A 17416-nucleotide genomic window follows, 5' to 3' on the forward strand; every position below is an offset into this window, starting at 1 on the left:
TTAAAAAGAAGCATTGATAAGTTGCAAGAATCCCATGGCGACCATGGGCAATTTTTTTGGGGGGGGGTCTTTTTTTTTACAGAACTGCAGCGTATCAAAAATATACCTAACATGTGCATAGGCATGAGGCCATAGAACGTTCGGTACTTTTAAAAGATAACGAGAAGCCATTGCTATGGGCAGCGGCAGTAGTAAGAGCAGGAAACGACTGATCCAGGCCAGTATTGGGCAGCCCGTGAAGCCCCCAAAACTTCCAGGGGAACAAATAAATGAAGGAAGAACTACAACTACCTGCATTTTGGGAACAGATAGTGAAGTCGAAAATACGGGAGAAGCCTCTACCAAGGACAATCTGAATGGGAGAAGCAAGCTCAAGCCAATTTATAGAGATCCGGATCTACGGCTATTAGATGAGATATTGGCAGAGTCTGAGGATTGCTTATCTTGGCAAGATTCCGCATACAAAGTGAATGTATTGAAACCCTGGTCTCCCAGTGCCAATTCCAATTTGAAATCATGCTTGCATTCTCAGAGAGATGTGACGTGTGAACCCGAAATGTTGAACATAGTAGATAAACTGTCAGAGCTCCAGACATCATCTCTTGAGTTTGATAAATTCCAAAATCAACATTGTGCCTTAAAAGACAACTGCAGCATAACCGTAAGTTAAAGGTGGAGTGAGTACACATTATATATACATTTGATATCCTTGTTATTATTATTTTATTATTTATATAGCGCCAGCAAGTTCCGTAGCGCTGTCCTATAGATATGTTATAGATTTAGTGACTATTACGCAGTGTATTGATAGACGGTATCATTACCTGAAGGGTGATGGTTGTTCTCCAACTATTTATTTATCCAGTTAGAAATTAAACCTGCAATTTTAAAGTTTGAACATGTACTAAGCTTGGTATATTGCACATTTGTGCAATTTCTCTGTTTAAATTGGTTAAATAGTCTGTGGTTTATTATGTCTCCAGAATGGCATTATTTTCTGTAATACTGGTTTGATATTATGTATCCTATATATCTATGTCTGTCTGTCTAAAATGATAAAATGATGTGTGGTTTTGTGATGTAGTCATAAACTATTATAGGAAAAAAACACCCGTAAAATGTTGACTAAAAAGATCGGATTTTTGCAATATGTAACATAAAAAAACAGGCTTTTAAATTGAATGAGACTGAATAATCTGATTACTCCATTTTTAGAAGTTAGCATATGTTTCCCTTAAAGGGTTACCCCAAGCCCCATGACCACTTCAGTGCATTGATGTGGTTATGGTGCTTGAAGTCTGTATGCTCAGTGCTCAGTATTTTAGTATGAAGTTCTGCACATACAGAGTTATCCAGGTGTAACTCAACCTCCTTCAGTGTCATGAGCCAGTCCAAACAAGAGTTCCGGGCTGGCTTATGTTACTTCTGTGCATATTAGGCGTCATCAGTGTGCATAGTATGCAGGGTACAGACGATCAATGACGGTATAGTGCCCCCTCATGCCTCTCAAGTCCTTCTCTCATGTGGCCCTCCTGAATGACTCCTCCCCACCCCCCACACACTAAGAGAGAGTGATGTCACCAGAGAAAGATTAGGCTGCAGGGGGAACGTGACCTCCCCTGAGCGGGAAAGAAAGGTGAGTTCTTTAAACCCCTTCCTAGGGACATAACCACTGGCAGAACTTTGACTTTTTTTTCTAACAAGTCCTTCTTCATCTATGGCTCCTGTGTGTCATTTATTTCGTATCCCATGTGCTCCCTACTAGGACTGGTTATTGTATAAATCCCGTTAAGTGAACAGTTTAAGCATCAAAATCACCTTATTTTAATAAAGAGATTTTGAGAAATGATGCCCATGTGGTCTTGCAGTTAAAAATATCCCCATGCCTTATTCAGACAGCCATTAGAGGCTTTAGACCAAATTAGATTTAAAATTGAATCTATTTTATGTCTAGCTTTGGCATGTAAAGTATGCTAGCCGTGATTTTATATTTATATATCTCTGTTAAAGTGTTCCTTACAGATCTTGTCACAATTAGTTTTGTTCAAGAGAATGAACTAACTATTCAATTTAATATTATAAAGAATATTATTAAGTAAGCTACTTCTCACGTCAGCTTCTATTAATTTACACAAATAAATGTACTCTTTTTTTTTAAGTACTGAAACTACTGGTGATATTTTTTGTCACATATGACCATGGTTGCTGAATAGTTCTCTCATTGAAAACTAAGAGCGAGCTTTATCTATTCTGTAATCTTCTTTCTACATCTATGTTTTTATCATCCAGAAATGTAAGTTAGGCATTGTGTCTTCTGGGAGCTCATGCACATATAAACAAAAACAAAAATGCACTGCCCTAAGCTAAGGATAAATTCTAAAACATAACTTTTAATAGTTATAAATAAAAAATAATAAAATATAATGATGAGTACACACATGAACTGTAACAAGTGAAGAAAGAATGTAAGGGAACCATAGGCGTGCGCCTGGGCACACCATAATCCCCGCAGCCCTCGCTGTGTGCCTCCATGGGCCGGTGAGGGAGATCCCTCAATTTTGTCAATTTTGACATGTGGACTCCATGCGTGCTGACGGCGAGTATAATTCTAGCATTGATAATAACATGGAGTGCTCTCGTCTGCACTCCTTTGCTCCCAGACCTGCTTAATTTTTTTACATATAACCAATCTCTATCGCTCTAACAGGGTAGGTGGTGTATGTTCTGTTGTAATTCTTAATGCAGGCAAATTGAAATCAACCTGGGCATATATAAGGCCATACTTAGTTCGCTTTGCACGGTATGGTCTCAGTTACCCAAGAGTACATTTTGCCTTGTGGTGTCCAATTGTGTTTTTTTTTTTTTTTTTTTTTTAGTTATTAAGGCTTTTATTGTAGCAGGTATGATCACATACATATGTCATGAAAACAAAGTTTACGTAACGTTACATTTAGTGTTAGTTTGATGTGACAAGTTTAGATTATACACGTTTGGCGTATAGCTGTTTTTGTTTCATGTTTCTTGTTGCTCATCAAAGTCCATCCATTCTCGGTGTACCTAAATAACATTATGTGCTACTATTTCAACTCATAACCAAAATGTTTTCAACTGGGTCCATAGCATTGATTTTTGCCCCCCCCCCCCCCCCCCATGTAGGGTTTTCCCCTGCGTACCCTCTTCCAGCTTGCGGCCCTCCCCCCTGTCTCCTTTTCCCTGTGAGGTCTCTGCCAGGGATGTCCCCCCGTTCCCTACTCCAGGAGTACTTGATACAGAGTGCTGTCGGTTTTGTGTATTCCGCTTACTATCTAGTTGTTAGTTGCAGATGTGGCGTTTGTCTAACCAGTGTGTCTCTCTAGCGTGTGATTATCTCAGTTACTTTCGTTCGGAGCGGTCTGTCTTTGTTCCCGTCCCCCCCCCTTTGTCGTGGCGTGTGCCGTAGTATCCCCTCTACCCTCCATGTTAGAGCTAGTTCTCTATGCGCTTTGTCGTGTCGTTCTCTTCTGCTGTGTGGATGTCTCTTGTTTGTGTGTCCATCTGCTTCTCTTGTCTTCCCTCCCTCCCCCTTCCATCCTGGTCTACCCCCCTCCTCCTGCCCCCCTACTCTCTCCTGTCCCGACGCCCGTCAACCTGTCCCCATGGGCCCCTTCATGTGTACCCCTCTCCCTCCCGTGTGCCTGTTGTACGGGTGTTTGTCCGGTGTCTCCTTTCCGGTGGTGGAGATCTCACCCCTGTGACATTAAGGGGATAAGGGAAGCGGGGAAAAACGTCAACACAGGGTATAAGCCTGGAGTGATTTCGCCTGCCGCGCTGCCCCTCGGGCCCCCTCTCCCCCTCACCCCCTCATGCTTGTCCTCCCCTCCCCCCCGGAACTCCACCCCCCTCCCCTCCCCGTCCCTTTCTATCCACCTCGTCCAGTGGTACCATGTTTGGTGGTATCTCTGCATCTTGCCCGCCGCTGATAGTATGAGTTCCTCAGCCTCCCGTATTTCTTCCACTCTTTGTATCCAGTCTTCCATCGTGGGGACCGTTTTCCGTTTCCAGTGGCCAGGTATGAGGCTTCGCGCCGCGTTAAGCAAATGCGGTACCATCGTCTTTTTGTACCTTGCCGGGGACATTGTGGTCACATGAAGGAGGTAAGCGTCTGGTGTGAAATCGATTCCGCCTTCCGTGAGCTCTGTGATGGTTTCGTGCACTTTCTTCCAGAAGGGTTGGATGTTTGGGCAGGTCCACCAGATGTGAAACTGCGTGCCTAGTGCCCTGTCGCACCTCCAGCACTCCGGGTCGTCGGTGCACCCCGCTAGTGCTAGTTTTTCCGGGGTCCGGTACCAATGCGTAAGCATCTTATACCCCGACTCTTGGTGTTTGGTGCTGATCGAGGCTTTGTGGGTGTTCAGAAAAACTTCCCTCCATTGATCTTCCGTCAAGGTGTGACCCAGATCCCTCTCCCAGTATTTGGTAAAGTATGGTGTGTTGTTTCCCCCACTGTTGGCCTGGATCAACTGATATAAGGTAGAGATGCAGTGTGCCGGAGGGGTGTCTTGATCGCATAATTTTTCATATGTTGTTAGGGGCCTGATTGCTGTGTCCATCTGAGGAATGGATTTGATGTGCCGCACCAATTGGTGGTATCTGAATTGTGTCATAAAGCTTGCGGTATTCTGGGTCTGCAGGTCCATGAGAGGTACAATCCCCCCTTCCCTGTTCACGTGTTTCAATCTACACTGCTTCGGTAACCCCAGCGATGTCAGGAATGTCGGAGAGTCTGCTGGTTCAAAGTGAGGATTTCCCGCAATGGGGTACAGTGGAGACACCTGCGGTGCCAACTCTGTCTTCCGATTCGTAGCTCTCCATACTTTCAATGTTGCTGCAATGGTCGGGTGGTCATGTGGTAGTGCTCCCTCCTTTCCTTTCGGAGTCCAGGGCACCGCTGTCAGTGGCGCCTTGACAAAACTGCCTTCCAGCCGAATCCACACTTTCTCCTGGGGTGCCTGGGTCCACTCGAGGATCCTCTGGAGATGTACTGCCTGGCAATATTTGCTCAGATCCGGTAATCCCAGTCCTCCCCTTTGTTTTGGTTGTGTGAGGATCTCATATCGCAGTCTAGCTTGTTTTCCGTTCCACACATAGTGGGTAAACGATTTGCGCACCTGATGAAAGTACTCCTTGGGTATATTAATTGGTATTGTTTGAAGAAGATACAGGAGTCTGGGCAAGGCGTTCATCTTCAGGACATTGATTCTCCCCATCCATGTGATGTGTGGGAGCGTCCAGTGCTGGAGATCTCGTTGAATTCGACCCAGAAGTGGGGTAAAGTTGAGCCTGTATAGATCGGTCAATTTTGACGATATCCAGATCCCCAGGTACCCCAATGCCTCTTTGCACCAGTGAAGGGGGAACTCCTTTCGGAGCTCTCGCACCACCCTTGGGTTGCAGCCGACATTGAGAATCTCGGATTTCCCGTAATTAATTTTTAGGTTGGACACCCGGTGGTACAAATCGAATTCCTGCATAATGGTTTTCAAGGATGTGTGTGGATCCGTAACCGAGAACAAGAGATCATCAGCGTATGCCGATATCTTACTTTCCCCCCAGGAGCCGCCAATCCCTCTCACCCCTTCGTTTTCTCTTATGGCGTTGAGGAATGGCTCCAGGCTGAGTACGAAGAGCAGTGGCGATAGGGGGCACCCCTGCCTGGTCCCGTTACATATGTTGAGTGGTTGGGACAGCATCCCGTTCACGCTTACTCGGGCTGCCGGTTTGCTGTACAGCGCTTGCACCCATGCCATCATGTGAGGGCCCAGGCCTACCTGTCGGAGCACCAGCATCAGGAACGACCAATCTACCCTGTCGAACGCCTTCTCCGCATCCGTTGAGATAAACAGGGCCGGGAGCGACCGTTTCTGGGCCGCATGTATCAAGTTGATCACTTTGACCGTATTGTCCCGTGCTTCCCTCCCTTTCATGAATCCTACTTGGTCCGGCTTTACGAGCCTCGGTAGGAGGGGCTGGATGCGGAGTGCCAACATCTTTGTAAAGAGTTTCAGATCGGCGTTCAACAGGGAGATCGGCCTGTAGCTAGCGCACTCCTGCGGGTCTTTCCCGTCTTTCGGGAGCACCACCACATGGGCTAGTAGCATGTTGGGTTCCAATGTGCCCCCCTCTCTGACAGCATTGAAGACCTTCACCAGGTATGGCGCCAGGTCTCTGGCAAAGGTTTTATAATACTGTGCTGTGAACCCATCCGGTCCTGGGCTTTTCCCGTTCTTTGCCAGCTTCACTGCCTGAAGCAGTTCCTCCAGGGTGATGGGTTCATCCAAAGCATCTCTCTCTTCCTCTCCCAGCCGGGAGGTGAGGTGTCGGGCAACGTATTCCTGTTTCTCGTGCAGTATAGTCCTTTTGTCCGCTTCCAGATTCCCCGTTGTGGGTGGCAAGTTGTAGAGGGAAGCGTAATATGCCTTAAAAGCTTCCGCTATTTGTCGGGGGGTTGTATGGCATTCCCCGTCATATTTTATTTGTTGGACAAAACTTTTTTGCCTCCTAGCCCGTAGGGCTCTCGCCAATAATTTACTGCATTTGTTGCCGTGTTCATAGAAGGCTTTCCGGACTAGCCTGAACTGAAATTGTATTTTAGATGTGAGACAGGACTGCAGTCGTGCTCTGGCCGCCGTCAGGCGTTTGTATATTTCCTCGTCCAAGGTGTTTTTATGTTGAGCCTCCAAATCTGCTATTTGGGTCGTCAGCTCAGATATTTCTAGGGTGCGTCGTTTTTTCTGTTGTGCTCCGTGTTTGATCAGGAGCCCTCGAATGGTGCACTTGTATGCTTCCCACATCACGGACGGATTGGTCTCTGGAGTGTCGTTTTCTAGGAAGAATTGTTCCGAGGCTGTAGCTATTTCTGCCCGTATCGTTGGATCCTCCAGCAGTGTCTCATTTAGTCTCCACGTCCACTGTTTTTTGGACGGACATGGATGTTTAATGGCCATGATGACCGGCGCGTGGTCTGACCATGTCATCGGCGCGATGTGTGCCGTCTGGAGATCATCTAGATGTCGATGTTGTATAAATAGGTAGTCCAGTCTGGAGTAGGACTTGTGTGCAGTGGAGTAAAAGGTAAAGTCCTTGGCATTGCAATTGACTGCTCTCCAGCAGTCTATGAGCATATGATCCCGAAGCAGCGCCTTGGTGCCCCTTATCACATGATCTGGTAGCGTTGTCCTGCCCGTTGACGTGTCAACTTCGGGATGTACCGGTATATTGAAATCCCCTCCCAGCACAACCCGACCTTCCCCAAATTGTTCGAGGGCATTTGAGGGCAGCTTTCAGGAAAGCTTTCTGCCCTTTGTTCGGGAGGTACATGTTGGCGAAAGTGTACTGCGTCTGATGGATTGTGCCCTTCAGGAAGAGGTACCGCCCTTGCGGGTCTGTGCGTTCCGCCACCTTTTGGAAGGGTACGTCTTTCGCAATGAGGATCGCCACCCCCTTTGATTTTGCATCAGGGTTATGTGCGAAAAATCCCGCTGGGTAGTGCCTGTTAGAAAATCGCGGTGCTTGGTTTGAGCGAAAGTGGGTCTCTTGAAAGAACGCTACCGAGACTCTCAGCGCTCTGAGTTCTCGCAGCGCCCTGGCTCTTTTTTGTGGGGAGTTAAGGCCCCTCGCATTTAGAGTGTACACCACCAGCCCCCTCTCATTCCTCCCCTGTCCCCAGGGAGGGGGTGCTCCCCCCCCCCATCGCCGGTCCCCCTCCGTGAAGCATGTCTCCCGAGTGGGGCCCCTGGAACAGCACGGCAGCTCCGCTGACCCCAGAGTGGTCTACAAGGTGGGATAGGACAAGAGGGTTGAGTCTACAACACAGGGGGCAGGGGCAAGATCAGGCCAAGGGGGCGGTCGGAGTGTGAGGTCGCCTACACTCAGTAGGCCTGCTCGTCGGTGTGTGTTGTCCTTTGCTCCGCTATAAGCGGGTGAAGTAGGGGCAATGTGCCTCGAGATTCAACAGTGGGGGTTTTGTGTCCTCCCCCCCACTCCTCGAATCTCTGTATCCTGGCAGTGCGCCCACGGGGTCGTCTGTGTCCCTAAGATGTCCACTAGAACTGTCCATCCCTATTGCCCTATGTCGGTAATTTCAGGTCCCTCAAATAGCGGCTTGTTGGTTACCTATGTAAGGGGCCTGTCTGGTCTTCCATGTAGTTAGTATGTAGTTCCATGTAGGTATGCCCTTTCCGGCCTTCCGGTATGCCTATATCGAGTTCTACTTGTGCGGGTCTACCATTATGCATGTTTTCTCTATGTAATCGGTCCCCCTAGAGTCCGCCGTCCTTCTCCCCTAGAATCCACACCGATATAATCTTCCCTTGGTCCCGGTCCGTTTTGCAATGTGCTCCTATTTGCTCAAGTGTGTAACCGTGTTTACGTGTCCTAGTAACCTTCCCTTCCTCCTCAGGTTGCCCCCCCATGAGGTGTCCTCAAGCGCTGTGAACCTGTGATGGGCTCTTCCAGAGGTCCTCGTGTCCTCTTGCATGTGTAAGCCTCTGAGCTACCTGTAGCATAACCTGGCTCTGTGGGGCCAGCTGTGAGGCTAAATCTGGGGGGTCTCGATGATCATGTGTGTGGGAGCCGAGGGGTGTTACCCCCGGACTGAGATGGCCAGTAAGACCGTGCGGGCCCATGGGAGCGGCCCTTCCCGTTCCCATGCTCCCCCCCCTGTGGTGTTCCAGCCTCCCCATTAACCCATCCCCTCTCCTCCTCCACCCTCCCTCCATTCCTGCGTCCCCTCCCTCTCCAGCCTTATGCATGTGCTTTGGGGCTAAGTCTCAAGCCCCCCTCCTCCCCCCTCCGTGTGTCCTCCCGGAGAGCTCCGCCCTCCTCCCTTCTCCCCCGTCTCCCATGACCATTATTCCTTTTCTGTAGTGAGCTTGTGGGGGTCCCATCCCCCCCCCCCCAGTGGGAGAGGTAGAAGGGCCTCAGCCACCATGCACTATATATATATATATATATATATTTTAAAAAAAAAAAGAGGGAGGGGGCCAGCCGGCCGGAGCAGAAGTGAGGGTTTAACAGTGAGCCAGTGACAGAAAAGGAAAGCAAGAAAAAAAAAAAAAAACACAAGTGAAAAGAAAAACTTGGGTGTAGATGTGCAGGAAGAGTTCACAGTCCCGTATCTGTAAGCCCTGCATTTGCATGCGGGGTTACGTTACCAGTTCTCGGTTCACAGTTCTCAGTCCACTCTCACAGTAGGGCATCCCATCGCGTCCCCTCTTATTCCTCTGGGCCAGCTTGGGGGTGAGAGGACCTGTCCATCCCTGTCTCCCCCTCCAGTGGGTATCTTCTAACAGCCGGTTGTCCCATATTCCGCTCATTGAGGGGGCAGATCATCCAGTTGGTGATTCGGACCTGTGGTAGCCCCAATACCTCCGTGAAGGTCGGGACGTCGTCCGGTGTGCGGATGACCGCTTCTGCATTCCCCCGTCGGGCCAGAAGAGCGAAGGGGAACAGCCATCTATACCTGATCCTCTCCTGTTGCAGTGCTTGTGTGACCGGGCGTAGGGCTCTCCTTGATTGCAGCGTTAGGTGGGAGAGATCATTATAGAGCTCTACCATCTGGCCTTCAAAGCGCCAGGCCCGCTCTGCTCTCGCCCTCATCATAATATCAGCTTTGATTTGGTAGTCTGGAATGCGGCAGATGATATCTCTCGGCGGTGCGTCGGGTGGCGGGCGCGGGCGTACTGCCCGGTGAGCTCTGTCCATTGTTATTCTAGCATCTGGTGGGCGGCCCAGGAGCATGTTAAAAAGGCGGGTGAGGAGTGCTTTGAGATTTTCCTGGTCATTAAGCTCTCTTATGCCCCTCACCCGTATATTATGCCGTCTGCTTCTGTTATCTAAATCCTCCAGGTGCAGCCGCATATCTGTGAGCAGTGCTGCTTGTTGCTGGGAGGACGGTGAGTTGAGGCCTGTTGCGCGGGATTCTCTTTCCTCCAGGGTGCTGACTCTCTCTTCCAAGTTTGAGAGCGTAGTGCGGACCGTGGCAATCTCCTTCTGCAGTGCTCCCTTCACCTCCGCTACCATGTTTTGCAGGTCTTCTTTCTTGGGTAGGGAGGCAAAGAGAGCGTACCAGTCCGGGGTCGGAGGCGAAGGCCTCACCTCAGGTTCCGGCGTGCAGTCAGCGCCATATTGGAGGCCTCGAGGCGCGCCGCTAGGACCGCCGGTGTTTGGAGGTACCCCCTGATTGACTCTGTGGGGGTCTCCCCCTGGGTTCTAGGGGTCGAGGGCGTCATCTGGGTGCGTCTAGTGCGGCCCATGGAAGTCATTAACTCGGGTTTGCAGTTAACTTAGGGCGGTCAGGGACGGAGCTACAGAATCAGGCGGCCATCTCCGTTCAGCGCCAGACCACGCCCCGCCCCAATTGTGGTTTTGACTTGACAGTCGACTACTCTGATCTCTGGAATCTTTGACTTTGGCTCTGCTTGCTCCTTCTTCAATCCTTGATCTTGGCCTGTTCCTATATACTCTTGTCTGCTTGCAAAGTGTGTTCTAGACTCTCATACGTTAAGTCTGGCCACTCTAAGGGCCGTTAATAGGTTTTTCTCATGGTACAGGATAAATGTTGTAAACAGATTTATGTAGTCACGGCTGTTACAAATAGTAGTACAGGGTGGGCCAAGCCTTCGATTTCCCCTTTACACAAACACTGGAAAGATTGTTCAATGGGTTCGCTGACATACAAGAAGCCTAGCGTCCCACCAGCACTTGCCAACAGAAATTCAGATGTCAGCCTTATCTGTGTATCACTGGCATTTATACCAGCGAAGACTAATAAACATTATCTTTTTAGAGCCCTTTGAGAAAAAGTAATGATTTCTCTTAACCACTTTAAATGCAAAATAGAAAATAATCAGATTCTCTGTTCTGAATTAGATAGGACTAATATTCACTGTGTTTGCCTTTATATTTGCTTAGTTACAGCATCACCTTGTGGTTAAATGGCGAGAAATTCTAATAAATGTATCTAGTGTGTCTGGCTGTATTTGGTGAGTACCGTGCCACCTTCTTAAGTGACTTACCCAAGTGACACCCTCTTAACAATGAAAGCCATTCCCTCCGAGTGAGCCAGTCACTGCCCCCATAGATGGGGTCACGGATAATTCATTGAGGCATTGGTGTAGGGACCTGGGGGGGTATGGCGCAAATCATCCCTCCCCATAAAATATGGATAGCTTTTATTATCATACGTTTCACTGTTTAAGAAAGATATTTAGAATCTGTGAAAGGCTGTCCATCCATTTTCTTTAATTCCAAAGGTATGATGTGAGTTACAGTACATCTTGCTCTTAAAGGGACACTGTAAGCACTGTAACTGCTTCATCTCACTGAAGTGATTATAGTGTCTGGAAGCCCTGGCATCATCCTTAAATTCACTGTTAAACAGTTTTTAGAGGGGAGTCCTAACAGCCCAACCCTCTGTGCTTGCTTGGGTAAATGAGGAAGCATTAGCCAGAGTCGCAAAGGGCCACTGTGATTGGCTGAAAGTTTCAGCTGGCCACTTTCAGCCTATCACAGCTCACATTACTGGTATGAATTGTTATTTTTAGAAGGAATTGTGCAATCTCTGACTTAGCCACACCTCCAGTAGAGGCTGTGCTGTGGGTGGCCAGGGACCCTAAACCAATGTCTCAAATGTTTTAACACTGAATAGAGAGACAGTGCCAGGGGACTCCAGGCACTGTAACTTCTTAAATGAGATAAAATGGTTTTAGTGCCTACAGTGTCTCTTTTAAAGTGAAGGGCGTCTTGTACAAACACACACTGTTCCTCCTTTAGTCCTCTGAGGACCATAAAATATTTGTTTTGAATGGGTTAAACTCCCCGTTCATTTTTCTATTGAAGATTTATACCATATTCTGAGATAGTTGTTTTTTCACTGGCTATGTGGGAGTATTACATTTGATGACACAAAAGAACCACCTGGCAAGTCTGTCTTTTACATTTTAAGACCCTGTTTAATTTGTGACCTCTTTTCATTCATTGTTTGGCCTGACCTCAAAAACCATTGCTTTGCTTTGCTTCCTGTAGCCCTTGTAACACTTCATTTCTCGTTCATTGATCGTGACAGTCCGCTCATTTTCTGCTCTCTGCTGTTAACCTCATGCTGAGCTGTACACATACCTCTGAAAAGCAAACTTACTTTAATGGAACTAAATATTTCTTTTATTCTTGCACTTGTTGGAGAGAAGGCTCCTGCAGAGTTTATGTACTATAAAGTCTTCCAAAACCCTGTTTAAAAATGTCTCTTTGCCTAGTATATAGATTTACTTTATCCATAGCAACAGTGACATCAACAAAAGTAACTTGGGACACTTACTGCTAGTCCCATTTCCTCTTTAAATGTGCTATAGTTTAATTTATGTGTGCCTGATCTCTTACGTATCTCCCCTGACACACATACACTCATAGACACAAAAATATGCGCACACAGATACGCCCTGCCACACTGACAAATAAGTACACACAGACACACACAGACACAAACACCCATACGGTATACAAATTTCTGCAAACACACAGATAAACACAGCCTCACGCAGAGAAGCACAATGCCACACAACACACTGCTTATCCACAAAACAACAACTATATTGCAACATTATGTAGCGCTCTTCAACATTAAGGAATATCAACAAGCTGATTTACAGTCAACATTGTACTAAGAGGCTTTTTCTCTAAACAAGATTGTTTGTTAAAGGACCACTCTAGGCACCCAGACCACTTCAGCTTAATGAAGTGGTCTGGGTGCCAGGTACCTCTAGGATTAACCCTTTTTTTTATAAACATAGCAGTTTCAGAGAAACTGCTATGTTTATAATGAGGGTTAATCCAGCCTCCAAATCCTCTAGTGGCTGTCTCATTGACAGCCGCTAGAGGCGCTTGCGTGCTTCTCACTGTGAAAATCACAGTGAGAGCACGCAAGCGTCCATAGGAAAGCATTGTAAATGCTTTCCTATGCGACCGGCTGAATGCGAGCGCGGCTCCTGCCGCGCATGCGCATTCAGCCGATGACGTCGCGATCAAGATGGAGAGGAGGAGGAAAGCTCCCCGCCCGGCGCTGGAAAAAGAGGTAAGTTTAACCCCTTCCTCTCTCCAGAGCCCGGCGGGAGGGGGTCCCTGAGGGTGGGGGCACCCTCAGGGTACTCTAGTGCCAGGAAAACGAGTATGTTTTCCTGGCACTAGAGTGGTCCTTTAAGCTCAATAATGACCAGTATAGTAATCACAGCACTTTAGCGAAGTGCAAAGTTAGACAGGACGGTGATTATGTGTGTCATTGTCTCAAACTTTGTCACTGACATCCCATGGTCGTTGTCCCCTCCTGTTCCCACAACGATAAACATTAGACTTTATAACGCTGCAATCAGCCCGGCTGATACAATTTTGATTGTTATTAAGTAGTAGTAGTGATCGCAGACTGTAAATGCTGTGCAGATAACTTAAAGTGGTCATGAACCAAAAGAAATGGGACTGTCCTGGCAAAAACAGGCACGTTGGCAACTATGTATTGGTTCAATGTGCTCCAACAATTCTTAAATAAAAAAATGCTTTAGAGATTAGCAGTACGCACAAATATCATTTTTGAGACATAAGGCTGATGGGGATTCCCTTGAAGTCCCATCCTTTGCTGAGGAATATGTTAGCCAGGCTTAGTTCAATGTAGGGGCTTCCAGGGGGGCACAGGAGTAGGTGGACACAGCACTCTGCAGACTCCAGGTAAGTTGTAAAACCATTTGTGCATTTTTTGACTATTTACCCTGGGAGGGCGCTAGGGCACTCCTGGCACCATAACCACTACAGTGAGCTGCAGACTTTACGGTGCTTGTCAAGTTTCTTTAACCCCTTAAGGACCAAACTTCTGGAATAAAAGGGAATCATGACGTGTCACACACGTCATGTGTCCTTAAGGGGTTAAAGAAAGTATATGTTATTCTGTATATTATTCCTATTCAACTGACTCATTTAATTCTTCAGAATATATCAAAGTTTTTACTTGTAAAGTAAACATTAAATGCCTTACGAATATAATATCTTAATTATCCCATTTACCTCTAAATCTACACTCGTGTACCATAGTTATTATCAGTCATATTGGTGTCATTATTAGTATATTAATATTATATTTCACTATACAACTAAATCTGGAGGAGGGGGGTTGTTTCCTTTTACCCAAAGTCCCTTGGATGCCATCTTTTCCTGTGGTAAAGTGAGCGGGAGAAAGGATTTAGCACTCTACCTCTTTGGTAAAATCTAGCATGCATTACCACTTGGACTTCTAACCGTGTGTCAATGCCGAAGCCGCCATTTTGGAGTTGCATCACTTCAGCAGCACTCTCTGCATGGTCTTGTCCTGGGAGCGAGGCTGTCTGTCTGTCAGCCTGGCATGTTTGCGCAATGATTTTCTGGGCAGGCCCGCCCATTATGAGCATTACCAGTGACACAAGTTGTCCCCACCTGCGTCCCAATCACATACTTCTCAGTATTGAAACGTATGGAAATATCGTAAAATTACAATTATAATACAACAGCTTTGCAGAGTATGTTGATCTTTTATAAATGCCAATAATAATATATATCTGTTATGCATTTTATGCTTTATCAGTGCTCTGAAATGCATTGTAGAGTCTGAAGATATTGTTTATCCTATCATAAGTTTATTCAATCTTTCTGTTTTATTTAATTTTTTAAGGTTAACATGCCAAATAGCAGTGTGGACATTAAAAACAACAATTTACCCACCCAGTAAGTAACAACTTGTGTTGAAATTAGCCGTTTCTTGGTTAGCTATTGGTAAATCATATATATCCTTTTCTAATCCCTTCTAAGCATCTGAAACATTCCATCACTAAACTCCTAAAGGGGCACTCTCCTGGTTCTATTCCATGGGTAAGAGTGATATCATTTCTGACAGCACCATGTGATTCCTCCCACAATAATCACAAGAGAACACAGTGCCACTTACTTATAATGTTTGTACTGCCCCTCTAACCCTCTCCATTCCCCAGTTTTTTACTTTTTTTCTCCTTCTTGCTTTATAAACTCATACCAGATCATTCTCTTTGATCCACCGATTAGGACCTTTAAACCCTTGTGTGCTTTTTCGTTCACCCTCTAATTTTGCCTATACTTAATTGTAACCCGCTTTCTAACTCTAGCCTTTCTTCATGTGGTACCTTCACTTTTGTTCCTCTAATTGCAAATATATGCTTTGTTTGTTCCCTCCATTTTGTTACTTCTTTTTTAGTCTGTAGTTCCCCCTTTCTAACATTATTGTTTTTGTTTTGTGATTATGCCCTTTGCTCATTTCCCCTGACTATACACTAATCTTTTGATTTTTATAAAGCCTATGTACAGAAGATGAGAGCTCAAGGTATGAAGTTGAGAATCGTAGGGAAGTCGAGTAACTATTATATTTTATTTTTCAGGACTTTCCTGCTTCGGATCTTGGGAAAATGTTGCCCTTCCTAAAAATATTTAGCAATCAAGGGGTTAGAGTAAGAATTTTTCCATGTAATAGATTTGACAAAATGAGAGTGATGGTAATTCTATAATAATTTTCAATAATTTAGAGTGTTGCATAATCCTGCGGCCTCGTGGTTTGTTGCAATGAAGTGTGTAGAATTAGCTGATCACTTACTTGGTATAGTAAACCCTTATCGAAGAACCAAGTGAGGAGGAAAAGATAGCAGGCCAAAGTAACTGGAACACCCTGCTCATGGGGTGGGTTGGGTAAAAATGGGTGGTAGGCATGCATTGACTCTGCTTTGATCATAAAGGAACACTCCAATTTCAGATGGCTCATTTGAACCAAGACCAGATTAGCACAATACATAGTGATATGAAGGACATCCTTGAACAATGACCTTCCATTAGGACTTGCCATCCAGTTTTGACCTGTGTATTCTGTTGGTTTCCAGATACCAGGGTTTGTGCTCCAACCTCGTGGAACGTTCAACTTCTATAACGTATAATGATTTGGAGGAGGCACTGATAGACAGCATTGAAGAAGAATACGCCCAAAAAGATGTCTTGCTTCCAGCTCATGAAGGATGATCTGCTGTTTCCCACTGGAATGAGAATAATTAAAGGCTAATAACTTAAAGAACAAAGCACTTTATCAAACTCAACCAGGGTTTTTTTTCTCTAAACTGGGAATTGTGTAGAATTGACAAGGGAATTGCAAAATTGCACAAAGAAAATATCCCACATTAGCTATACTCAGCGAACTGCGTCTTGATGTTTTTGTTGTTGTTGTTGTAGAAGTTCTGAATGTGTTGATATATGCGAGATTTAGTATGAATGAAATTCTGAATGTTTCAGTTTAGCATAAATTGTGAAATTCTGAGACATTTTATGTTTCTTTGAGATAAAATGGAAATACCGTATATATGCTCTTTGTAAGTGAGTCTTCTGCACTACAAAAAATCTTCTAATAGTTTATGACATGGTGAGACAGTAAGGTCCCAACACAGAGGAGTGCTTGGAGGAGCCTCCAGTGCATGAAGTGTTGGTAATAATTATTCTTCCCAGTCAGACTGATTGACAGGTAGAATCCATGTACTACAGGAGCATTCGGACACAATCATCATGTACGTGTGGTAAGGTATCAGGAATCAGGCTGAGCAATAGATTCTGAGACATGCCGGTCAGTAGTCTGTAACTGAATGCAAAGAGATAACAGATGCTTAGTCAGTAGTCAGTCCCAGCAGGGAAGTGCACAGACAAGTAGTATCACCAGAGACAAGACAACACAGTAACCGAAGACAGACATTTTACAGAAACAGAACATGAACCAACTGGTCAACAGATGCTCAAGAACCAGTCTGCAAATTCCGAGGGGAACATCCTGTAATTTGTATGGATGCCATGTGAGATAACACATCCCTATTTATATCACAGTGTTTTCTTTTTTTTATCTATGTAAAGTTATATCCCTTTAAATTATTTATAAAGTTAATATATCAGGCATACAGTTGCAAGAAAAAGTATGTGAACCCTTTGGAATGATATGGATTTTTGCACAAATTGGTCATAAAATGTGATCTGATCATCATCTAAGTCACAACAATAGACAATCACAGTCTGCTTAAACTAATAACACACATAATGAAATGTTGCCATGTTTTTATTGAACACACCATGCAAACATTCACAGTGCAGGTGGAAAAAGTATGTGAACCCTTGGATTTAATAACTGGATGAACCTCCTTTGGCAGCAATAACTTCAACCAAACGTTTCCTGTAGTTGCAGATCAGACGTGCACAACGGTCAGGAGTAATTCTTGACCATTCCTCTTTACAGAACTGTTTCAGTTCAGCTTTCTTGAGGTCATGCCACAGCATCTCAATCGGATTGAGGTCAGGACTCTGACTGGGCCACTTC

At 45.7% G+C, this 17416-nt stretch overlaps 1 protein-coding gene across 1 annotated transcript; it reads left to right on the plus strand.

Annotated features, from left to right (window-relative positions):
- Positions 1-175: 175 nt before the first annotated feature.
- LOC134585462 (uncharacterized) lies at positions 176-17015 on the plus strand. Its single transcript, XM_063440879.1, has 3 exons — positions 176-661; positions 14723-14775; positions 15951-17015. Exons 1-3 carry the CDS (start codon positions 176-178, stop codon positions 16084-16086), a joined length of 675 nt encoding a protein of 224 aa, XP_063296949.1. The 3' UTR covers positions 16087-17015.
- Positions 17016-17416: the final 401 nt, after the last annotated feature.

This window comes from Pelobates fuscus, chromosome 2, assembly GCF_036172605.1.
Source record: "Pelobates fuscus isolate aPelFus1 chromosome 2, aPelFus1.pri, whole genome shotgun sequence".
NCBI lineage: Eukaryota > Metazoa > Chordata > Amphibia > Anura > Pelobatidae > Pelobates > Pelobates fuscus.